General features: G+C 42.3%; 1 protein-coding gene across 1 annotated transcript in view; it reads left to right on the top strand.

Moving 5' to 3' along the window:
- Positions 1–13,146, top strand: part of gogo (thrombospondin-1 like protein golden goal) — a 47,548-nt gene that overhangs the window by 26,542 nt on the left and 7,860 nt on the right. Inside the window, exons 2-4 of the mRNA XM_022843795.2 lie at positions 600–721; positions 879–1,018; positions 12,797–12,965. Coding sequence (XP_022699530.2) covers positions 600–721; positions 879–1,018; positions 12,797–12,965 — 431 coding nt within the window. The remainder of the gene's footprint in view (positions 1–599; positions 722–878; positions 1,019–12,796; positions 12,966–13,146) is intronic.

Raw genomic sequence — 13,146 nt, 5'->3', positions numbered from 1 at the left:
TTTGTTGTTAATAAACCCATTTTCTTTAAACAGTAGTCTTTCGTTTTTATCATGCCGTGAATCTACTACAATTTAAATTTTTGGACCAGCGACATTCTTATTATTATTATTTAGCCTTACGCTAAAGCGTCTGGGTTTACTTTCATAAATGTTGACATTCGATCTTATGCTTAACAAGATTCAAACTCTCTCAACATCAGTTATTTTTATTGTTTTTTTCACATATAAAAAAAAAACAATCGAAACATCATGTTATTTGACAATAGTAATATATTCGATTATAATACAGAAGTTACCCGTTGAATCAGTTATAAGGATTGTAGATAGGAAGAATTTCCGACGGACTTTCCGATCTTCGAACAAATACCCTGGATAAAAATAAATCTATTTGCTGGTCAGCTTTTCGAAAGAAAGGGGCTATTAGAGGCTAGGTTAGGGCTATTCTTACAATAATATAGACACAACAAATCTTCTTCAGTGTGTTCCGATTAACACAATCCCACATTAACGGTTACTGTAACTAAGTTGAAAGTCTTCAGAGAGACTGATATGTCGAGTCAACTAACCTCATCTTATCGATATTGTTATGCTTTTTCTAGGCAAAGCTTCATCAACAGCAATTCCTCCCTTCACACCCTCGGGACGTGTAATCATCCCCTGTGGGATGGTTCATCGGGCTGGGAATTACACTTTTGAACTTATACTACGTTCGAACGAAACGGTATGATCGATAGCACTTCTCATAACGATAAGAAAAATAATAAATCAGGCCGAATTCCCGGTTACTTTGCATATACGCTTTAATAGCACAGCTGTACTTCAGTTATGTTGACCGATCCAAACGTTTTTCTAGCCATCGACCTTTGCTTGTCCTGCAGGTAATGGCACGATCTCGTCGAGACACTGTGGTCGAATGGCCTTCGGTGAAGATTCATGTGCCATACCTAATCGAGACTCACTCATCGGACGCATCGGTGTACTTCGAGTTGCCAGAAATGAAATGTCCTCCTTTTCACAAGTGAGAAAACAAATATAAACGAATAAAGACATATAGGTTTTTATGTTTACCCTGGTGTATTGGCCAGGTTGTTTAACAGTTACACATTGGATAGATGGCTACTGACAGTTAAGGCTACGTATTAAGGCTAAGGGGCACATGAGAATATGCAGTACCTCTTCTTTCTATTACGCCGGGTAATATCTGCGTAGGGTCTCGGCCATAATGTACTTAGAGAAGTACATCCGATTTGGCCAGAGTCAACAACCAACCGACCTTTGCTGGCTGGTCCGATAGGTACATGGGTAATAAAAAATTTGAGCTGTCTATTAATCGACCTATGGAGCTTCGTTACGAACTTTTACAGCAAGCCATGTGATGTCCATCGCAAAATGTCCAAACTACTTCTTACCGCCAAGAGATCGTATACGAACGTCAGAGGTCGTGGAACAGTATACGGTCTAGAGATAAGTCAGTTAAGCTATTTGTTGTATTTTACCAATGATGCTTATCGACCTAGGTAGATAAATGCTAAACCAACTTGCGTCCTAAGCATTTGGGCCTTGGATGAGAACCGTCGCTGCTCACAACTTGAGAAAGTTAATTCCCACTTGAAATAGTTGCAAAGAATTGCATTCTTTAACAGAAAAAAGCGTCCACACATCTAGAGTTCTTCTAGATAGATAGGAAAACACAATAGTTCTGATTACGTTGAATATTCGAGATATCGCTACTAATAGACCGAAATCCGTCAGCCTTACAGCTCTCCATGCCCTCCGATTGGCTGTTCTTTCCGTGATGCAATACGGACCTGTAAACGCAAATTTTGATATGTCTGACTCTTCAAATATTTTTTATACGTGATTACAGTGTTGAGACTCTGCCAGCTCACCGTATGCATGTAGCCGCAAGTGGATCCTACACGCTGCTTTTTTATGACCTGGATTGTTCTAATAATAGCATGCTACATGTACATGCTGATATTTTCAAATTTATGATTTATATGGACAGGCGTTCATGTTCCAAGCAAAAATACCGGTACTACGTACGGGTTTTATATATTGAAAAGTCCTGTTATTAGTTCAAAAATAATACAGCAGGCCAGCATACCAGCAGGCACTTTTTAAGCATATCTCTGGATTCACAATAGGCTCATTTGTATGAGGGCAACATCGTTGTCTACGCATCACATACAGAGATCCTCGTTAGCTAAATAAAAGCACGGAAAAAAAAACTTATTTATAGCAATTGTTCAAAACTGAAACGTACAATTGCACCGATAGCTGGTGAATTTTGTTGTTTCTCGAGCCCCGCTTACTTTTTTTGGTCCTAGTCCCACGCTTAGGTTTCTCATCTGAGCTACTTTCGGTTTTTGTTCTAGGTTTGTTTCTCATATGACAAGTAGAAAAGAAGTAAATAAAATATTGTATTGACATCCGGGTGCATTATTCTGACAAATAACATACTATAGTCGACTGTTTTGTCATAGTTCATGTGTATCAGCTCTTTACGGTCATATTGTGCAATTCCTGTGAGATGTACCTACGTAATTTGCAGTAACTCTGGGAGTTCTACGGCTGCCGGTCGACGGATTTGTGTGGCTATCGTCCTCCTTCACTAACTTTGGGCAAAGTGCGTCCGGTTTTGAGGCGCCCGAGTTCGATGGTGGGGCAAAGTTTGCTCGTAATAATCGCACACGTGATTCAAATTAATAGTATTCCTGTTTGCTCGCGTCGCTGTATCTGCGAAACGGCAGGCGTGAAAACAACGGTCCTTATCCCTTTGAACTCAGGGACGTCTCCATTACATATCAATGTTGATAGATGCGGGTGGATTTCAGTCCATTAAATTATGCTTTAACCGATCCAGACTGTTGATATACTTCTCTTGGAGTTCTCAACGTATAGTCGAAAAAGGCTTTCTCAATGAAGCTGATTGTTGGTGAAGTTTACTTCGTTTGTTCCTGTGTTTGATATTATGTACATTCACGTTTGAAGCGCTACGTTTCGTTTCAATAAGTTGTCTTGATAATTTAGCCCGTTCAAGCATTTCGCTAACGGTAAGAAACCCAACTTAACATATTATGAAAGCTGCGTTGGCAACAACTACTCCACGTGAGAGTTGTTAAATTCATTTTGCTAGATTTAACTTATGGAACTTTACGGCGTTCATGTTCAATTCTTACCTTATCTATTATCCAATGTCGAACACCAAAGCGATAGCCAATCGGCGTCTCTCTTTATCTGGACGCATCTAACACTAGGCGAAACTGACGCAGAAGGTTGGGATCGAGATCACCTGAATAAAAGCAAGCCAGAGGAATATGTTGACGTTTTTCTTCCACCGTTGAAGCAGCAAGGTCACCCCACTTAGAAGCGAGGTGTTGTTATTAGTTGATAGTTTTTCGGTAGTCGAAGCAGCAAGACGCGGCGCGACAAAGCAATAGCCAGAGCACACGTGTGGTGGCGCTTTTGCTACGAGTAGGCGCCGATTCCTGCGTGGTACTGTTACGTTACATGTACGGGTCCTTCCGTTGTAGGCACGCCTTAACTGACATGTTTCACAGAACGAGGTCAGCTGGAACTAATTCTACACTGTACCTGCTGTGCAGTCGGTCTTTCACTCACAACACAATTTTATGTGGCATTGAAACGGATATAGTTTAAATCGACCAAAGCCTTTTCACGATTGAAAATTAAATCTTGCCAGGGAAGTATAGATCTCTTTGTACGAACGCATTTTCAAAATCTCGATCGTTTTGCCAGCAGTAGGTCAAGCTGGAAACTCCTCGGGAAGGTACACTTAAGAAGCGACCGTGTTCTCTTCCATGACGCACGCTATGATAAATCACAAGGAAAGGTGTTATGAGGGTTTATTCAATTCACCACTGAATATCAGTAGAAAATCGGCCACCATGAGCCCCAAAAATGGGAATTTTTTATAGCTTTGCTTGGAGAAGTCAACTGTCGTTGGCTCCTTTTCTAGCCCTATACAGCATATAGAGATAGATAAAGAAAATTGAAATATCTATCCTATATAAAACAGTGCAACCAGATTTGAGACCAGACGCCTTTGTACACGTACAATATATTTATGGGTGTCCCTCGAAAAAAACACAGTTTACATTTTTGCTAGTTTTGAATACACCTCAAAATGTTTTTGATCTTATTTCATATGCCAATTCAATGAGCTACTTCAAACTTACTTTGAGTCTCACCACCTCTCTTTAAACAATGTTCGTACGTACATACAATACGAATCACCAGAACATACAGGCATTTTTGCCATACTCCGATCACACTCTCTCGCTTAGGGGAGAATTGTGCACTCTAATCAACCTGCGTTCTGAACATCCGATAAGCTGGAGTTCGATTCGGGGGCTGGCTGATCAAATAAGCAGAACGTTACTACCGCAGACACTCGAGGGGCCCTCAGTTTGGTAGAGCAGAGATACATTTCGTATAGTATAACTGAAGAACATGCTGATCCTCACATATCGAATTTTTAGTGGATATCAATGAAGTATTTATGATGTCTGCGATTCTGAAAGTACTTTCGTTAAAGAGGCAGATAGCTCAGAGTTAAGCTGTGAGTCCATCGTTTATGGATGGCAGTTAAAATCCAAATAAGCCCAGTTAAAATGTACAATAAGGAGGACCAACCACTGGAAAATGATGTCGTTAATACCACTTATAAAATGAAGTGACGTCGGATCATTTCGTAGCCTCTGAGGTTTATGGGCATCTCGTAGAGCTAGAAGCTGGTGCTATCCGAATATATCATGGCTTAAGTCTGAATGGAAGATGTTCATCTTTTTTCGGATTCAAAATTGACCGCTGATTTGCTTCAGACCGAGTTGCTCCAGCAACCGGTGAATACATATTTATTCGCTGCCGAGTTTCGTCTAAAAGGCCTTGCCATCGCACTTGACAAGGACCAAGATTGGCACAATCCCAAACTAGAACGAATGGAAGTTGTAATTTTTATTACTGGAGAGTCGGCAAAGATACATTCAAATGTAACGACCGACCATCGATGTTCCGAATGCTCATTCTGGGAAAATACCTCGAATCTCGTCTTTTTCGCACTGTCATTTTGTCTTATCGCATTGACTGGCTGTAAACCAAGCTTTAGGCAGTGCTGTTTAGAGAATTTTCCTATAACTATTTTTTTTTTTCCAGTTTCGATCTGTTGCCTTTTTTTCTTCACAGTATAACTTTTTTGCTTGGTCTCTTGGACAGTATCTGTCTGTTCTTCCAAATGTCCTTTCTCCTTCGTCACTCACTCATCGACGAGACGATTTCGCGGATGCGATGGGAGTGAGCTTTGGCAATAGGGCAATATTTGGTTTCGTTAAAATGAGATTTGATGCCGCTCTTTCCGCTTTTCGATTGATGCTCTGGCAATGTCCTTTTGCTGGCGGTCTTTGCCTTATTTGCTTGTCCAGACGTTCACCAATGGGTTATTGCCAACACCGTTAAACTAGCCTCAGCTATGGCCTCATTCGCCAAACATCGCAGGGGGTCTCGTCTGCGTTGGCAGTAACTTTTCCTTTTCCATCTTTCGTTGTCCACTGCTTTGCTAAGTGTTGCTTGCTTGCTTGCTGGTGCACTTCGGCGACGTCTAGTCAGCCGTCACAAGGCTTTGTTTCATTGTTGAAGGAGTTACATCGCCCCCTGCGGTCCCCCTGCAAAAAGAGCAAGACCCTGGAAGCAGCATACGTCTGCCGCGTGGGGTTGAACTCTGCTTGCGACAAACCTAAGAATAGATTTCGGCTGCTGTCGAATTTGTCGCTTTCAATTTTGAAGCTATTCCTCGTTGCAGGCGGTGTTGTCATAGATATGTGACTTGGTGAATGCCCCTTTGGCCAATCAAAATATGATGGCAGCTGTAGTAGTTTGAGCGCGCATGATGAGTGCTTTGCTAACTTGTTTTAGCTCGGATCAGTCTATTTTCAATGATTGATGTCGTCTACCATAAAGTTTGATTTTATTATTTAGGTACTAGAACCCCACAGTGAGTAAACCGTAACACATTTAGGTAATTTCATCAGCTGTGCACACTTACGGCCAAACACCAAAAGGAACTTTGCTCGGTATTTATCTAACTTGTTCTAGTTGATTTATGTGTAATACAATTATTATGAGGACCCGGGAATTCTTAGAAATGTCGATTATTACACAAACCATGATGATGATGATGATGATGATGATCTGCAACCAATTATACAACTCTTGTTTTGATTAGTGCTGGTATCTTTCCAAGCATCTCTAAGCTTAGATAAAGTCTTTCGATACACATTCGTCCGTCGATACTCAGATAGATTACTCTTGTAGATACGTACTTTCTTTCACGTTTCCCGTATCCATCTGATTTTCGTTCAGCTCTAGCGGACGCCGGATATGTTTCACATGTTCATTGCGCAAGTAGAAGCAGTTATCCGAACAATGTAATACCTGTCGAGGGATCAGAGAATCTGAATCTTGTTGAACTGGCGGAGCGTCGACTCCGGCGTTTCCATAGCTCTGTTAGTTTTTAACCGTTGCTTCGACCGCTGGTATCTTCCCTAACCGTGCCCGAACAGGGCTTTTGCCCAACAGTGACTTCTGGTATAAACGAATCGTAGCCGTAATAGTAGGAGTCATCGTGTAAGGTCTAATTTTTCGTTGCTCTCCAGCTATTCTTCGTTCTTCCGCGAAAAGCTCATACGTCGAATAGTTACGGGTTCTGGTGGTATTCAGGCTTTCATTGGCTTGTTCCTTTGTGCGTTCGTTGTCGAGCCTGAATAGCTTCACCTATTTAGGCTAGCGCAACACGGCCTGGTTTATAACAGACTTTCCGCACTGGACTGCGCTGCCTGCGCTTGGGAGTCCTCTAAGAAAGGATCAGTTGGTAATGGTCTCATGGGAACATGTTTTTGCCAGCTTTGCTGCTGAAGGTGCCTTAGTAAAGCCTACAATTTGAGTCAACTTCAGCGCCTGAGTAGGCAGAGCGATTGCTTTGGCTTCCAGCCGCGGCGGCCCCGGGAGTCAGGACAACATCGCCCTGGATGACAGACTTCAATAATGAGATAAAAAGGGAGACAGGAAAGGAAAGGGCGTTTGAGTTATACGCTAAATTGCCTGTGAGCAAGCCTGGCATCTGTTTTAAACAGAGCTATTTTCAAGGTCCAAATCGGGCTATGCGGTGCCTACGTGTAACCATGGGACGCGTCATCCCCACGGAGCGTTATAGCTTCCGGACAGAACTTTCTATAGAAGAAACGTGCACAATCCTCATGGTGGCCGTCAAGAGAACACTGACTAGGTTGCGCAATTAGCTATACGCGGTGTTTGTCGATTTTAAGACAGCCATCGAAGGCTATGTCGGGGTAAGTGTCCTTATGAATGTGCTTAACGTTTTCACCGCGGTTCCACAAAAAAGAACAGAACGAATATCGACGACGGAGTGGCTGAACCCTCGTTTTCTGCACAGACAATCTGGCTCAGGGAGATAACTTAAATTTTGTTGAAAGGCCTCCCTGATAAAACAAAAGGGCCGAGCAAAACGGCAGAGATTATCTTGCATTCAGGCGACTTAGTTATATACGGGTCGGTCTGGTTCTAAGTGCAGCAAGATCTAGCCCGGCTTCACGGGACAATAACACGTTTGCAGTGACTTTAAAACTAACCAAAATGGAGGCGATAAAATTTAGCAGAGGAGGCGAAACAGCGACCACCAATACTTTGCGCCTTTAAATGGGTTATTGTGTTTCGAGCTGCTTTTCATTCCAATGACCGAAGTTTTATTGCGCACGTCCTCGAAAAACACACGAAACCGCGTTGGTCGCAAGGCTGATGAAATAGCTCCATTCTTCGCGACCGCTCTCAGCTTTGATCGGAATATATGTGATCCGCGTCATTTGGGAACAGTTTATAGTGTAAAACCTCGAGTAATTAAATCGCATCGAAGGCTTCTTCCGCAAAAAAGCACTAGGGCTACAAATCGTGACCTCAAATTACCTCGCATATTTCTTAGCAGACTCACCACTGCTGTCTGAGAGCTCCTAACAACTGAAGCCTTGGAGACGAACCTTAGGAACTGGCAGCAATAATTCACGGGGATTGATGGGGATTAGAAAAAGACTAGGATGTGACGAAGAACAACGAGTGCAAATGGACGAACCAGACATGTCGTCACTCGCTTTGCCGTGCACGGTCTTCACTATTGGCTCTGCGGGAAACCAGGTCCCCACGAGCCTGACGGTCTATGTAGGTGCGCTAGATGCGGAGAAATTCCTTTAGATACCATACCGCTCATCGTCTCCTAATACCGCCTTAAGGTGTCTGGTAAATCCCTCAAATTAGTCTGATGAACTCGTATAATCCGTAGGACACAAGGTCTAACTAGATTCAACTTTCTAGGCACAAAGGGGACTTTAAACATCGGAAATTCGGTATGAACAACATATTATATATCACGAGACGATAAAGACATTATAACGCTTAGATGATATTGATTTTTTTTTTATTTTCACAGTAATCGAACGAACTGACCTATATAACATCTATTACTCATTTGGAATAAACCGCGATGCCCATTATTCTAACCAAACTGCGCAATCCGAAAAAAATATTTCGGCTTTTTGCTTGGAAATATAAGCTAAATGCTCCTGCGTCGAAGGGGCAGCAACGATGACATACGCTTTACAATATCTATTTTCATATCGGAAATCCAGCACGCGATTGTGTGTGGATCGCGCAGAGGCAAACTGGCCGGAATCCTCAAAGCTCAGGCGATGGCTCTCAACTCCTGTTCCTTCCCTGTGAGTGACAAGACACACTAATGAGAGTCGGAGGGGGATTTGGCTCTGTGCGTGAATGCCAGGGCTCATCGAAATAAGCATAACATCAGATATGGTACGCAGTGATCACTCGTTCTCTGATTCTCAATGGGATGGCTCTGATATGAGTGTCTCCCGCTAGGTACAATGGCAGCGTGCTTAAAGCTGGTGCTGAAGGGCAGCTCTGGGAAAAGCGGCAGAGACTGAGTAATCGTAGATGGGAACGAAAATCGGAATTAAGGAAGGCAAGGCAGGGCAACTAGAATGAGACCTGATAGAAGTCCTTCACTCAAGCATCAAACAACATTGCGAACGCTTCCTGTCTGCAGATCGACTGTTACCGGCGAAGTTCCTTCTTCCTCGCTAAGATTTCGATGCGCACGAATCCCTAGCATTGTACAAAGAATATTTAGATCATCGGTTGCTTTTAGGCCCATAGCAAGATAAACAGGTTGTAGCGCCATCTAAGGACCTTTCGAGCTTGTCTATTCATAAATCAACTCAAGAAGTCTGTCTGCTGAGGTGGGTAGAGTGCGCGCTAGTTCCCGCTGAGACAGACATTTACTTGGTTAAATATCGGCTCTTCCCTCACCGAGCGGCTCCCTCTTGTACACTAATAGACCATACTCGGTACTCGTCGTTGAAGCCTGGCTTCGTTCAGGATTTCTTCCATCCGATCACGCTCTATCGTAGCTCAACGATGTCGAACAGTAGTGGTGATGCGATGGGAAAAGATCCTGGGGACGTAGAAGTTTTGCCAAAGTAACGCGCGCCAGGCCATCAACCGACAACGATAAGAGAAAGCAAGAAGCGCTTCTTGCCAAACACGCCAATCATAACGTGTTTTTTTATGTCGGCTGATTGAACTACTACTGGCCTGTGCGCGGACTGCTTGCTGTGTGGGTATATTGTGGCAAAAACGTCGACTTGGATGTTACGAGGACTCCTACCGTTTCTCTTGTTTGTCGTGTTGATATTACAGTTACTGCCACTGTGGAAGTTTAGATAAAAGTGTGTCTACTAGTGATGAGTCCTTTATTAGCAAAAGTTAAAGCAGCGTGTCAAAATTAACAAAACTAAGAGAAACATCAGTGGTTGAAGTCATACAAGCAAGGGAGTTGTAGGGAGAGAGAGAAGTGAGGCAAATTGCATCTTTTATTTAAATAGGGTGGAGATTGGAGTTACAAAGGCCAAGTTACTAAGCTGACATCGAGCCTCACGAGCCCTACAAAGGGTAAAGCTATGAGGTAGCTAGAAAGACAGTGCACTTTCTCAGTGTCTTATGGGCCACAGTGTGGCTTGTTCAATATCTCAGCGGGAGATGAAGAATACTCAGAATTAATGCCGGGTGCCGATGTGTTTGCCAGACGGAAAAACTTAGTGTGAGCAGAAACGGAAAAAGCCAGCTCGATTATCCGTGCGGGCGACGATGCATCGAGTCAACTTTTGTCGGCTATTCATTCAACTGCGGCCGAGTCAAATCCGAGAAAGGAACATACATCGTTCTAGTTGTTATCAGAATATCAACTTACCGTTATTGCAACAAATCTGTTGGTGACAACATATAAACAATCTATTGGTGTCCTGTATATAAATAATATACAAACATGCCCTGAAAATCTTTTCAATAGGTCTCCACTAATCCTTACATTAATTCAAAACTGAATAGTTCTTTTTTAATCCCGGTAGATTCATCGTACCTTAAAAACGGTAGTACGTTCCTAGATAGCACAAAACGCTCCAAAACGCGCATCTCTTTTGTTAGTTTAGACGAAAATCAGAATAAACGTCTTGTCGACTCCTGTCGTGCTTTGGGGCGGCGCACAAGAACAAAGTTGAGACGTATGTTAGTTTAGGCACAACCGTTGTGCGGCTGCCTGGCGCCCGGAAGTCTCAAGACGTGGCTAAGAAGCCGTAAGACCGGAAGCGGGTTGAAAGTGCCGGCGCGTCAGGAGGCGGAAGAATGCCTCGGAAGGCCCGAATCGTCAGTTGACCAAGAGGACGCATCGCCAGCGAACGTCGTCACAGTGGGAAATGATGCCAGAGTTAATGCGTTTCGGGTAGCCATCTTTTAAGCGAAATTCGCTATTATATCACACTGATAATTTATGGAGGACTCTGCAGCTAGTTTTGTCAGAGGCATAAGGGATTAGGGGAGGTCTAGATGTTGAACCTGCTATCTGTTGAATCTCTGGTTTTGCACTCGAATAGAATTTCGCGGTCAGACGCAGATATTGCTTTTACTCAAAGAAACAGTAATTACTACCAATAAAAAGAGTCGCTAACTTATTTTACACATTTTCTTAGGTGCGTTACCAACGGCGATATGATTTTAAATTAAAAAAAAACATTATATAATTGAAATTTCTCTTATTACATTCTATGAAAAAAGTAGGGTTCGAACATACAAAGAACGAGCACTCCACGGCAATCTGTCATCGACAACATCAAACGTTGGCTAGCTTCCGAAAATTTTACGAAGCTTCTTATTCCGTACGTTTCTATGTTTTTCGATCGAATCCTTAATACGATCTAGATTTCTTCTACCCTGAGTGCAATATGCAGTTTGTTACAGTAACTTAACAATGTTAACTTAAGCAAAGCCGGTTGAAGCAAACCGACTAGATTAAAAATACGTTTGATTATTTATTACCTACAGACGGTTAGCAAGCTATGGACTCGCTCACGGTATCCATATATATATAAATATATAATATATATATATATATAAAAATATATATAAAAAAATAGAACTGTACGTACGCGTTAAACCAGTAATTTCATACAATAAAAAGTGGGGAAGGATTGACGGCTTTAATGTGTCTATCAACCGGAAATTGAACCTAATGGTATTTTTCAACGGTATGCGCTCACCAAAAATGTTACAGCAGTCCAAAGTTCTCCTTAAAAAGATACCGCAATCGCCGTTCGTCGACAGAATCGATGAGGAGTTTTTAAGCTCGCTCAAGGCTTCGTTGCAACATATTGTGTATCCGATCAGCCAGGACAGCTCAGCACAAACGTCAGCTTCAGGACAAAGAAGAACATAGTATAGATACAATTTGGAAAGTCATACTCGCGATTATAATAGGCTATGCTAAGCAAAGGCCGCTTTTACAACGCAGGTATCAGTCTAAAGATCCGTATTAAAAGAGCGCTCCTCAAGTAGTTTTTCCCAGCAATATATAAAGGTTTCTATGGAGCCTATCAAAATTTAGAAGAAACGACAACTGTGTCACTTTTATTATCATTCAGCGGGCTCGCAGGTTCTTTCGAAGTACATAATAACCAAACACGACGGCAGCAATAACTGATGCTGATTGAAAACGTACAAACAGAAATACCCGCTATAGAATAGTCGAGTTTGACTGAACCATAGATTTTGTCATCTGATTTATCATAGGCCAAATACGTACAAGCCAAATAAGATACGTTTGCAAATATTGTAAAACTAGGTGCCGTAGGTATCAGTCTGGCAAATATAGCAAAATCAGGTCAGTGAATCAGGCTGCTGGGTCAAATACCTGGCCTAGTTTTTTCACATGAGTTTGTTTTTATCCGATATGTTTACACCAAGTGGCTATGACTATTTGACTTCAGCGTCTAGCGGCCTCCTTCACCAAAACAATGTATATATATAAGCCTATTCAGTGAACCGTAATCAAGTGGAACTATTGGTGCGCCCAATTTTCAAATTCCCGGAAAAATCACGCAGGAGCAACCTGCATCATCCATAAATACGATAGCCTTGCCCGCTAACAGAACACATGGAAAGCAAGCTGTCGAACCTTCATCTTATCATTGGCATATATATCCTGCTAATAATTATCGAAACGAGCAGCAGCAGCAGCAGCTTAGAGAATCATGAGTATATGACAATACCAAACTGTAGTTAAAAAAAAAAACAGAAAAGAACGTTACTTTCGTTTGTGTTGCTTCTCATCGATTTTGGTCTGATGTACTTGCTCTTTTTTTAGAGAGGACTACTCGTTCCGAGTTGATCTGGAGTACGTCGGAGATGGTGCAAACAGCTCCTGGCAACAGGTCATCAATCTCGAATCGCAAAAGGCGTCATCTTGGAGAGATCTCACTGAACATGAAATTACGTTTTCCTGTCGTAATTTCGACCGCCCAGGCTATTACCAGGTATAACCCTATCATCTTACTGCACATTGAGGTAGAACTGAACCAAAAAGCTCTGTTTAAAGGAAGGGCAGGAAACGCGTGTCATCTCTACACTAGATACTATCAATTGGAGTACGTTACCATCGACATCTGCACAGAACGTATCGTAAATCATTCGAATTAATGATGATGATGATGATGA

Source organism: Varroa jacobsoni, unplaced genomic scaffold (assembly GCF_002532875.2).
Source record: "Varroa jacobsoni isolate VJ856 unplaced genomic scaffold, vjacob_1.0 scaffold_1076, whole genome shotgun sequence".
NCBI classification, from domain to species: Eukaryota; Metazoa; Arthropoda; class Arachnida; order Mesostigmata; family Varroidae; genus Varroa; species Varroa jacobsoni.
Note: the sequence above shows the minus strand (reverse complement) of the source record. Positions and strands in the feature narration are given on the sequence as shown.